The following is a 12,930-nucleotide window of genomic DNA, read 5'->3' as shown; positions in this document are numbered from 1 at the left end:
GTGGTTTTGAGCCCCATGCAGAGGCTGCTTGGGATTCTCTGTCTCTCCCTCTCTCTCTGCCCCTCCCATGCTTGCACTTTCTCTCTCTCTCTCAAAATAAATAAATAAACTTAAAAAAAAAAAAAAAAGGATGTTGGTGTATCTGCCCAGCCTTGGGAGGAGGGGTGGGAAGGGAGAGAAAGACAGAGAGGTTTGGGGAGAGAAGCAAATGTCTCCAGAGGGGGAAGTTGAAGGCTCTTGGGAAGTACACCTCTAAATCCCTCCAGAGTAACATATTTTCTCTAGCTTCAAAAACTGTTTCCTATTCAAACATGTGCTTTGTTCAGAAGGTCCAATCTGTACAGGAATGAGAGACATCCATGGAAGAATTGTCTTCCAATACTTATGAAGATTCAATGGCAGGAAAATAATCTATCTTTCTAGTTGAATTTGTGTTTCCTTTTATCTAGTCATAAGAACTAAGAAACATCACACATTTGCCTTTTTGCCCTGACAGTGAATTTCACAGGTAAATTTAGAGCTTAGTTGTGATAACTTATTCCAAGAACCTGAAGTGAGAGAAGCAGGGTGATGGAGTAAATGACCTGTCCAAGGTCCATATGCTGACTGTGACAGTCTCTTTGACATCATTTCAAAATCAACACCTATGAAATTTCTTCTCCTTTGCTCTTGTTCTAATTGTCTTAGAATATAGCTTTAATTTTTAAAATTCTTACTGATAAAATATTTCAAAACATATAAAAGGTAGTTTATCAGAAGTCCTATCCAAATTTAAATTGGTAGTAATATTTTGCAATGTTACCTTCAGATATCTCCTCTATAAAAAGAAATATAATTAACTATGTCCCAATCCATTCCCCATTTTTTCTCTACCAAAGGAAATCATTATCCTGAAGTTGATGTGAGCATTTCTATGCATACTTTCATATTTTCACTACATTTGTACAATCTATTATTCTTCATACATTTAAAATTTATATAAATGATATACTATACTCATCTTTCTGTAACTTTCTTTTTTCACTCAACATTTTTTTCAAACGTTTATTTTGAGAGAGAGCGTGCGTGTGAGCGAGTGGGGGAGGGGCAGAGAGAGGGAGAGAGAGAGAATACCAAGCAGGCTCTGTGCTGACAGCAGAGGGCTCAATCTCACGAACCATGAGATCATGACCTGAACCAAAATCAAGAGCCAAACACTGAAATGACTGAGCCATTTAGGCACCTGTACTCAACATTTTTTATATGAATAGCTATGGTTTATTATTTTATTTTGTTTGTGGTATCCCACAACTGTTTTTATTACAAACAGTATTTCAATGAACACTCTTGTAAATGGCTCCTTATCCATGTGTGTAAGATGCTCTCCAAGGGTACATCTAGAAGAGGCATTACTGGGTTATGAGGGATGCACATCTTCAATTGTATTAGCTGTTGTCAAAATGCTTTTCCCTTGTGAATCATAGTGATTCTTGAATCTGAGGATAATTTCTTCAATTCTAGAAAATTCTTAGCTATTGTTTGTTCAAATATTGCCTCTTTCTCATTTTCTCTAATCTCTTATTCTGGAATATCTATTCAATATACCTTGGACATTTTCATTTTATTCTTTATGTCTATTTACCTTCCTCATATTTTCCTTTCACTTACCTCTTTTTCATACCTGCTGGGCAATATACTCACACACTTACTGCTCCACCTTTTCGTTCCTAGCACAGGGAATCTTTCTTTAAAAAAAAATGTTTATTTCTTTGAGAGAGAGAGAGAGAGAGGGAGAAAGAACATGAGGGGGAGAGGCAGAGAGAGAGAGAGGGAGAGAGAATCCCTAGCAGGCTCTGCACCACCAGCACAGAGCCTGATGCGGGGCTCCATCCCATGAACCATGAGATCATGACTCGAACCAAAATCAAGTCAGATGCTAAACCAACTGAGCCACCCAGGCACTCCAGGAATCAATCTTTCTTTCTTTCTTTCTTTCTTTCTTTCTTTCTTTCTTTCTTTCTTTCTTTCTTCCCCTCCCTTCCTTCCTTATTTTTTTCTTTTCTTTTTTTTTCCAAATGCAGTCTTGTATTACATTTTGGAGTTTGATTTTATATAAAATTTCTAGGTATGTGGGGGAAGGGGAGGGAGTTCCACATTAGCTCAGTCTGCCATACTACTAGAATCAGATATCCTTCAGCTTTGCTTAGTATCTTTTTTATGAGTTTTAATAGAAGACCATTAAATTTCTTTCTGGAAGTAAGTGAATTATTATTCTACTTTTTCCATTTATTCAACACATATTTATTGAAAATCGACATGTAAGATCACTAGTTTAGATACTAGGATTCATAGATGTCTTGCCTTTGCCCTATATGGACTGTGGGGACGATAGGCAAATAAGCAGTGTCAGTGGAGTGTAGTAAGTGCATAATCAGAGAGTGCAAAGTGTACTCTGGAAGTGGCAACAAGGAGCATGTAATTCCAAAGAGTAGTTGGTGCAGGCTTTCGAGAAGATAATACCAGATCTTGAGGGAGGAGATATTAAGCAAGTGAAGAACTAGGAGAATTATTCCCAGAAGTGAACATCGTATAGTAAGATGCTAAGGTGAGAGAGAACATGACTTATTTAGGAAAGGTAAGAAGTTCCACATCGCAAGAGTGAGACAAGTGGGAACCGCCTTCGGTCAGAGATTCCAGGGTCCTCGAGGGTTAGGAATGAGGAATAAGCTATACTTCAATAATATGTATTAGTTAGGGTGGAGAATCAGAATTGCCGCTGAGAGGAAATTAAGTTGTAACAAGCAAGAAAACAACATATCTCAAATATAAAAGTCTCAGTGAGGAGGGAATAGAAGTATGAATAGTGAAGACAATGGCCTAGAGAGTGAAAGTAACAACAGAGTAACGCAAGAAGTGTGATGGAGGTCACTGGATTGGTATGGGAATGGAGTATATCCATGGTGTCAGTGTACCAGAGAGGTAAGTGGCATAGTACGAGTGAGTTACACCAGCCCTGGTATATACATTGCTTGGTTGTCTTTCCACAGTGACAGAGTTTAGCTTACCCAGAGTGGATTCCAGCATGAATTCCTTCAAGGATTGCCAGGCTGCCTGTGTCAAGGTAGAACTTCCTGGTGTGCAGAGAAGTAAAAGGAGTGAAATCTGGAATTGCTATGCAAGGGGATATGCTTGTTGATGCATGGAGGACATCATTTTATGTAGGAAGATAAGCAGACTAGATAATCTGAAAGTGTGTGTTAAAGATCCTCTTTATGTGCTCTGTTTTGTCACTGATCTGAGGATAATTAATGATAGAAAGATATTTTTGTACATAGAGCACCTTAAATGGTTCTACCAATACTCTTGTTGGATATTATGTAGCTGGGAATGCCAGTCAGATTACTCCTTCAAGAACACATAATAGAGAAGCATTTTTTCATTAGGACACTGACTATGACTAGGATAGTATTTCAGCCTTCTGATGTGGTCTGGGATGAAGCATACAGTAATAGTCTCCTCAAGATAATTAGAGCATGAATGTTGTTACAGGAGCTCCCTTGACTTTCTGGTTCTGTGCTCAGACCTAGAGTAAGTCTTCTATATGTTAACATATTCAAAGATTTTGAGCCCAATATGAACTATCCAAAGACCCAATTGATGCAAGTGACCTGAAGAGATCCCAATGGCTTTTGTAACATGAGCACATAGTTCAAGTCTGCCTTCTCCAGCTGGCCATCTTGTTGAAAGAGACTTCCTTTGCACCTGTCTTTATGGGTGCGGTGCTGAGTCAAGTTGCTCCTCAAATCCTTCCAGGTTATGCAGGGTTGAGATTATAGCAAGATATCTGCTAGTCCTAAAAGGGCCTCCGGAATGGAAAACTCTGGTTAGATATTTCTTGGTAGTTTTCAACATCCTAGCATCAGTACTTATGGAATGGTGCATCTGCTTAGCCTTGTAAGCTGTCTGGATGAGTAAAACTTGCAGCTACTTTAGGCTGCAGTGACCTAGATAATCAGCTTCAATGCTGACTCCAGCCAAGACACGTCAGCTCCCAGACACAGTTGTTGACTTTGGCAGGGCAGTGCAGGGCCACAGGACCAGGAGCTCTTCCTATGATAGAATCTTCCTTATAGTGGCATTAAGAGATGATGTGTAGGCACTGTGAAGTGGTGTAGGCAAGATACGGGCAAAGGGGAAGAAAACCCGCGGCATCTAAAATGCCTGTGATATATGTGGATCCAAGTGAACTTGTGTTCCCTTTTTCAGAATGAAGATCAGACACTTTTCTAAGTATAGTTTTTTCCTCATCCCCAACCCTTCAAGGTAGACTTCAGTTTGGGGGTTAAATTGAAACTTCACATATTTTGTGTAACAAATATGTGTGAACCTCAAAAATATCAAGAATCTCTACAGGTCTTCAGTGAGCCTATGGGGTAATCTTGGGTGGTATAATTCAAGACCTGAGGAGAAAGGACAATTCCTGGAAAGTAGACTACTTGGAATCTTGAAGACATACTTCTCCAGAGGTTGGGACATTTGAGCTTTAATAGGACTATGTAAGATCTTATTCAAAAACAATGTTACAGAGGATATTAATACTGGGTAAACGAAGTCAAATAACTTTTTTTACTGTGCACTGCTAGGAGGCTTCCCCGCGCTCATGAATACTGTGTTTTACTCAAGCAAAGACATGGTCATGTAGCTTTTCCAAACTTACAGGAAAGACTTTTTTTCTGGACCTATTAACCCGTCAGTGCTTCTTGCAACACTTACTTGTGAATCATGGAGTTCAAGTTTCCCCCCATTACTCCCTGGATATCCTTCTTCAAGGTGGTTTTGAGCAACATAAACTAAGTTGGGCCTGGTGGTTCTTTATCCTTCAGGTCATCTATAAGTGGATCTTTATTATTTTCTAAACTATTTACTGTTTGCTTTTTTGTGATTTATCTCAGTATGACTGAAAATAAGATAATCACAGATACTCCTTTAATGAGATGAGGCAAAGTTATGTGGCAAAATTTCATTAAACATCGAAATGTTTTTACTGTTGAAATATCCATGTATCTGATATGTTAGTATGACCATATAACCTATCCACATATCTTATATATCCAAATATCTTACACACATATTAACATTAATATTAAAAGTTCAAACAAATATATGGCCATAATACTGATATCAAGATGCTTTCAAATTTGCAAATAAAACTAATACAATAAGTTAGGATAAATTTTTTTAAATGGCTGAGGTAATCTAAATAAAACCTTTGATATAGGAAGGTCTCCTGTTTATTTGTTTTATCATACTCTATTCCTGCTTAGAACAAGCCAAAAAGGAAACAGCATGGTTTATATATGAAAAACATGTATTGGAAGTGGATCATAAAATTGAAAAATGGCTACCTGCCAGTAGCCACATAAATTTTGGATGAAATGTGTTTTCCACAGGAATGATTTGTTACGGGAATAGCAAGTATTTATCAAAAGCATTAAAATGATGAAAAACTAACTCTTAAGCAATATACAGATTCATCATTCAGAAGCATAACGTATATCAGATATAGAATCTATTTTGAAACTTTGAAAAATAATCAGTTTTAATTACTTTAGGTGAAGGACAAAAATCTGGAAAAAAATAGAAACGGTAATTTCTCATGCATGCAGATGCCACTTTTACTTTTATTGTATATGGCCTACGAATTATTGAATATGGACCCCCCCACTGTACTCATGAATCTTTTACTCTGCTAGGAGGCATTTTGTTGGAGTGTATCTGTTTTCTTTCCTAACATCAGCTCTCTACTTGTATGTTTGTCTCCCTGTAGCCTAATAGTGGGATTCAAAGGCACACTATCAATTTGATTCTTCTAGCAAGAGGGAAAGAGCAGCAGCTGCTTTGTTTCCTGGAAACTCTTTCCAGAAGCCAGGAACTCTGGGAAGTTTTCCACACTTAAGGAGTGTGGGCTAAAACTCCCCTTACCTGTCTCTGTATTTAGGAGTTAGTACGGGCCTGGAAAACAAGGAAGGAGAAGGAACTCCTCCCCACCATCCCCACCTCCATCTCTCAACTAGTAGGCTAGAAGTAGGCTAGAGAATGTTCTTGGCGTCAGCATTCCATAAATCACTTAAGGGAGAGAGGAAGGTAAATTGTGATGGGCAATTTTGTTCTTCATTCCGCAGTGGTAGCAGTAAGCAAAAACTGAAGATACTACAAGCACTTAGATAGAACACAGTGCCATACAAATGTTTGTTCAACAAAGTGGTATTAAGCATCCTTCAGAAGCACCTTTTAAAAGGCTATAATATGCCATTAAGTAGATACAGCTTATTTTACCTAACCGTCCTGCTATCAATTGTTCCAGTTTTTCAATGTTTTAAATAACATACACATACATGCTGTTCTTTCTAGTTTGTATGCATTTTTACTGTGTATTTACACGATTTTATTAGCTACAGCCTGTACCTTTGGGAGTTACTGAAGCCACTGAGTGTCTTGGCACTTACCTCAGAGGAGCATGGCTAACTGCCACTACACTGCTGAATGGGAAAGGAATGTTTTTCCTAATGTCCTCATTTCATATCCTACTCAAGGCAACAGAGGTGACCGAGAAGAGACTACAGTTCCCTTAAACTAAATATATTCTGTTATGTTTGAGGCAGGGACAGCTACCACCTGAAGCTAGAAACATCTGAGAGACAAATTCGTTATTGGTGTAAACCTCTGTTTCAAAATGCATGCTGGATGTGAGCACAGAGCATTCCCTGAAGCTTAATGTTCATCTAAGGTTAATGCTGGCCTTCAGCAGTCTCATGATTAACATTTCCAAGCAGGTCATTAATCTGCAGGAAATCCTTAGTATTTCAATTGCTGCTTGCCTAATGAAGAGGTGAATAATTTAGTAAAGGATGATTACATGAATTTGAACAAAGAAAAGACTGTTTTTCTAACAACATGCACAGTGGCACCCCCTAGTGAGCACACTTGTTAAATGTAAAAAAGTTAAAGTAATTTAGATTTTAGAAATGCAAGGTTTTTTATAGATCTTTCATAGGTTTTTATAGATCTGTCATAGCAAAAGAAAGTACCTTTTTGTAAAAAAAAAAAAAAAAACAAAGAGAAAAATAAACCAAAATATTTTCTGAATGTGAAAAAAACCCAGATAGATCCAGTAGATAACTTTTTTTGGAAAGAAATATTGAAATTCTCATTTTACAGTAACATGGTAAAATTTAACATTGTAACACTGAAAACTTTTATTATAATAAGAAAACTCTTCTGTTTTTGCAGGTCAGAAGGGGTTCTTTGTTCGAAATCATTTCTTTTCCAGCAAAGACTGCTTTAACTAGCATCATGTATGCTTCATATGCAGCACTAATTTATTTGGTGAGTTAAGAAAATTATTACAATCTAGATATAAATATACTTATTTCATGTATGTTAAAGATATAGATATATATTATAAATTCATAAACCAAGGTACTATTCTCTTGTTACACAATTTTGCATTAAAAATTTACTCTTCTAAAATAAAATTACTTTTCTGAGGTAAAGTCAACCCATTTCTGACCCAAGTCAATTCACCAAAAACTAATTTGCTTAAATAACTAAAATTATTTTTATAATGTTTATTATGATTTGTTCAAAATGTTTTGGTTTTACTTTCACTTAGCTATGGTTGTTTTGTTTCAGCCATTGTGCCATGGTTGGCTAAAGTTCAGCATTCCATCAATTAGGTCCATGATATGGGGAATACAAATATTAGTGTATTTTGAATTACAAGTGTTGTAATTCAAAAGTGTTCATTACAAAGTGTGACAAAAGTATAAAGGGTTTTATAAATTATAAGGGGTTATTTTCTTTTAATCATTGCCATTTATACTTACCTTTAAATTTTTTTTTAAAAAAAGTATAACACACAAAGACAGAAAACTACACAGCTTGATGAATTCTCACAAAAGCTATTAATCTACCTACCACACACACATTGAGAAACAAAATGTAATCATCATTCTAGAAGCTTCTTTCTTGTTCCCCTCACAAATTACTTGCCTCTTATATAAAAGTAACCATTATTTTGACTTCTAACACTAAAGACAGTTTTCTGTAAATTGTATATAAATGAAATAATATACTGTATATTCTTTTTTGCTCAACATTATCATTATGAGATTTATTGTGTATAGTAGTAGTTTGTTGATTTTCATTGCTGTGTATTATTCCATTTGTTGAAATATATATATATGTGTGTATATATATAGAACATATATGGATTCAATATATGTGCCACTATCCATTTTGTGGTTTGAATTGAATATTATTATGTAAATATAATATTATTATAATAATATAATATGATGTATTTTATATAATATATGAATTTAATATTATATAGCGTTATAATATAATATATAACAATATATATTATAACTATAATATATAGTTTATATTATATAAACATAACATTATATTTATATATTACATAAATATATTAATAATATAAATATATAATTATAATATGTTACATAATATATACTATTATTATATATTTTATATTACTTGTATTTTTGGCCATTGTGAATATGGTTTCTATGAATATTCTTGTGCATATGTTTTGGTAAAATTACTGGACCATCAGAATATGCACATGTTCATGTCTAGCAGATACTGCCAAACAGTCGGTATTGTCAGTCTTTTCCATTTTAGCGATTCTTGTGGATATGTAGTATTATCACATTGTGGCTTTAGTTTGCATTTCCTTGATCGTTAATGAGATTGAGTTCATTTTTATGCACTAAGTGGACATTTGGATAGCCTCTTTTGTGAATTTCTGTTAAAGTCTTCTATTTTTCTATTCTATCTTTTTATTATTGATTTGTACTTTAAAAATATATTCTAGGAATAAACCCTCTTTTGGTTATTTCTTTTATTCAATGACTTCCTTTTCACTCTTTTAGCAGTGTCTTTAAAACAGAAGTTTTTAATTTTAATGTAGTTCAAGGTATTAATCTTTTCTTTATGTTAAGTGCTTTTTATGTCTTAATTAGGGAATCTTGACCTATACCCAAAGTCATGAAACTATTCCTCCTGATATATTCTAGGAACTTTGTTATTTTACCTTTCACTTTCAGATTTATAATCCATCTGGAATTGGTATCAGGTAAGGAACAAATTTTTCCTTCATGGGTATCCAACTGATCCAACTCAATTTATGGGGGGGGGGGGTACTTTTCCTATTGCCCCAGAATACTTCTTTTGTCGTATATCAAGTTCCCTTATATATGCAGGTCTGTTTATAGACTCTCTGTTCTATTCAGTTGATCTATTTTTCTATTCTTAGATTCAATATTGTATTATTTACAAGAGCTTTATAAGTCTTGATAACTAGTAGAAAAAGTCCTCCCTTCAATCCTTGTACATGGTCTATCCCTCTATTTGTTTAGGTCTTCTTTAATTTCTCAATAATTCTTATGGGTTTTTTGTTGTTGTTCAAGATCTTATATATTTTTGTTAATATTTTTTAGCAGATTGAAACACACAATACTAAAGATTCAGTTTTTCCCATAATCTATAGATTCATTGTAGTCCCAATTTAAATATCAGCAGGTGTGTAAGTTGACTATTTTATTCTAAAATTTAGAGGGGAATGAAAAAGGTCAAGAAGAGCCAAGACATCATTGAAAAAAAAAAAGTAAAAGGACTTTAAACATATTCATAGTTTTTTTTAAATAACTGAACTTATAAATATTTTACAAGCATTTAAAACTTTTGAGAAATGCTCAATATCTTAAATGTGAATCTCATGCAAAAATGACATCCAACTGAGCTAGAATGCAAAAATGCTGCAAAAAATGGGTGGAATGAAATAGATATGGTAAAACTAAAACAAATTAGACTAACACCAAAATTAAACTCTAATTTCTCAAAGGCTTTTGAAATCATCCCACATGACTTGTCATGCTATAAATTTTCTAAGTAGGTAAAAGAAACAGTATTTTGGGGGACCTGATGATTGGTCATGTATCCAACCCAACGTCTAGGAGAGGCCAGGGCTGGAGTTATGATTTTGAAATCAAACAACATACGTGTTGGAAGTTAATGCCCTGTGTATGGAACCACAGTGGAAAAAGTGAAAAGTCTGGAAATGGAAAGTCAAAAGAAATGTGAAAAATAGCAACATTTACGGTGAGCTAAGAGCAAATCTGTGAAGGAGACAAAAAAGGAATAATCAGAAAAGTAGGAAGAGAATCAGGAGGAAAAGTGTCAAGGAAATAGAGACTCAGGAAGTTGTGGGCAGTTAGGTGTCAAATATAAACAGAAAAAGTCAAGTAAAATAAAGTTGTGAAAAGTGTCTAGATCTAGTACAAAAGATGTTGGAGCCAACATCTTGAGAACTATTTCAGTGATGCGACAGGATAAGGAGGACAGGAATAAGCTGGTTTCAGAGTGAAGAGGAGATGGTACAATGGAGGCCATGAATAGAGACTCTGGTTTGATCAAGAAAAGCCAGCATATATAGCAATCAAGAGGGAAACAGGGTGCCAGGGGTTTTTAATGTTTAATTTTAAGATGGAAGATACTGGAGCACATTCTAAGTTGCAGGGGAAGAGCCAGTCAAGAACGAGAGGCTGAAAAGGCAGGGGATTATTAATAGAGAACAGGTAGGCTATAGGTTAAAAAGAAACATAGATACTGATCTTGATCAAGACCCTTCATTTTCGGAGACTGGGGTAGAAGTGGTTATAATGGGCACAGATAAAATTTTGTAGGTGAGGGAAGAAGAAATACATCAAATAGGACAGGGCTTCCTAATCTTCTTTCACAGCATGGCATAGAAAATGATCACATATGGGGATAAATGAATGAAGCTGTTTGCAGCTGAAAGTGACGGACCTCAAAATTTTATAGGTCCTGGTTGGGATATACTTGTATGCATGTAACAAAAAATAGCTGCCAGGGCCTTCATCAATGAAGACATTTAAATATCTCAGTTAATTAGAAGTCTAGAGTTAGGTGGTTCCCAGGTTTGTACAGTGGATCTACAATGTCATCATGAACCCAGGGCCTTTCCATTTTTCTCTTCTGCTACCTTGTTTGTTGTTTTTGATCCTTAGGTTTGTCACCTCATGGTCAGGCATCCTATCTATATCATTGTCCAAATTAGGAGGAAAAGATGAAGAGCCTTCCTTTTTATATAGGAGAAAAACTTCCAAAAATCCCTCCTGACCTTCCCCCAGCAGACATATTTTATTTTATTTTTTGGCTAGAACAGGGTCAGGTGACTACATACTAACTACACGAAAGTGAAGGAAAGAATCAGTGGGATGCAGGCCAAGAGAGGAGGAGGCAGGAGGTCAGGAAGAACTTGTCAATCTAAGGCCCTTGATCTTTTCTCCATTACCCTCTTTAGGAAAATCTTCAAAGTGTTTATTGCCTGTTATGTCAGCTTTAGGCATCACTTTGGTAAAATAAGCTGGTTAGGTATTCTCATATTTGTGGATTTCATTATTCTTGTTACTTGTCTTAAACACTAGGCATCATCATCTTCATTAGTAAACTTTAAGTTTACTGGATATAGTTCTTAGTGGTTCTCAATTTTCAAAGTTATATTTCTCTATGTGTTTTGTTTTGACACTCTTAAAGTACTGAATGGCATTTTTTTTTTTTTTTGGAGGGAAAATGGATCGTGTGTTTGTTTAGAAATCATTGCTCCACTGGGTTACTAAATTCTTTCTAAAATGTTAATGCCCTTCCAATTGTACACATAGGTATAAGCAAAGTCTAGGGGGAAAAATTAAAAACAAAAACCTACTTTGAGATATTAACATGTTTGGTGACAAATTTCATCTCCCAGAAAATGTTTCATTTAATTCAGGAGAATAAAAGAGTTTAATTAAATCAGGGAGTAAAGATGTAAGACAACTAATGAATTGAAGGGAAAAGAGGGAAAGCTTGTCTTTACTGAAGTATACCAGGCTTTAATTTTCTTTCTAGCTTATGATGTAATATATTTAGAACAAGGAAGCAATCTCTAGATGTTTATCATGTGCCAGGAAAGGAAGCGCTTCTTTATTAGAATTAAGTAGATTAATGGCTTTATGTTAAATATTTTATTGGATTTGTTAGTGGAAAGTTCAGTAGCTTAAGAAGAAACTTTACTTTTCAAACACATTTTTTTATTATTAGACAGTCTGTGTTAATGCTGTGCTGGAGAAGGTAAAGAAAATTTTCCAAGAAGAAGAATCCATAAGGCAAAACAGAAAGGAGAGTGAAAATCTTAGAAAAGCCTTTTCAGAGCCTGTGCTTTCTGAACCTACGTTTGATGAAGGTGAAATCAAAGCAAAACCTTACAGGTCATTACTGGAGAAACCAGACAGTATTTTGGATTGCTCCAAACTTCTTGCCAATAAGTTGAGTAACAAGATCCAGGTTTTACATTCTGTGTTTGACCAATGCACTGAAATGAATGAATGAGCAAATCTGAACATAAATATCATTGAGTGGAGCTTAAGAGCTATCTATCTAATCACATTTCAACTGACAAAACTAAGAAACTAGTTTTCATATACTAATGCTCTGCTTTAGAAAAGGGGTAGAGAACTACTAAAATGTCATTCTCAAGTACTTATATAGTGGAGAAAATAAAATGAATCTTGATGTAGAATTTATGTATGACTATGATTTTAAAGTTTATTTATATATTTTCAGAGAGAGAGAGAGAGTGAGCGAGCAAGCACGTGCACATACATGAATAAGGGGCAGACAGAGAGGGAGAAAATCCCAAGCAGGCTGAGTGCTGTCAACGCAGAGCCTAACATAGGGCTCAAACTTATGAGATGTGAGATCATGACCTGAACCAAAATCAAGAGTCAGATGCTTAACCAACTGAGCCACCCAGGTGCCCCTATATGATATTTTTTAATGAACAAGAAAGTGTACCCTTTGGAGGGT

General features: G+C 35.2%; 1 protein-coding gene across 3 annotated transcripts in view; it reads left to right on the top strand.

The window, feature by feature from the left end:
• Nucleotides 1-12,647, top strand: part of SPATA9 (spermatogenesis associated 9) — a 30,837-nt gene extending 18,190 nt beyond the window's left edge. For all 3 annotated transcript variants that reach the window (XM_027037661.2, XM_015065459.3, XM_053225040.1), the window contains 2 exons: nt 7,270-7,365; nt 12,166-12,647. In XM_027037661.2, the coding sequence (XP_026893462.1) occupies nt 7,270-7,365; nt 12,166-12,453 (384 nt within the window). In that variant the 3' untranslated portion in view covers nt 12,454-12,647. The remainder of the gene's footprint in view (nt 1-7,269; nt 7,366-12,165) is intronic.
• Nucleotides 12,648-12,930: the final 283 nt, after the last annotated feature.

This window comes from Acinonyx jubatus, chromosome A1 (genome assembly GCF_027475565.1).
Source record: "Acinonyx jubatus isolate Ajub_Pintada_27869175 chromosome A1, VMU_Ajub_asm_v1.0, whole genome shotgun sequence".
NCBI lineage: Eukaryota > Metazoa > Chordata > Mammalia > Carnivora > Felidae > Acinonyx > Acinonyx jubatus.
Note: the sequence above shows the minus strand (reverse complement) of the source record. Positions and strands in the feature narration are given on the sequence as shown.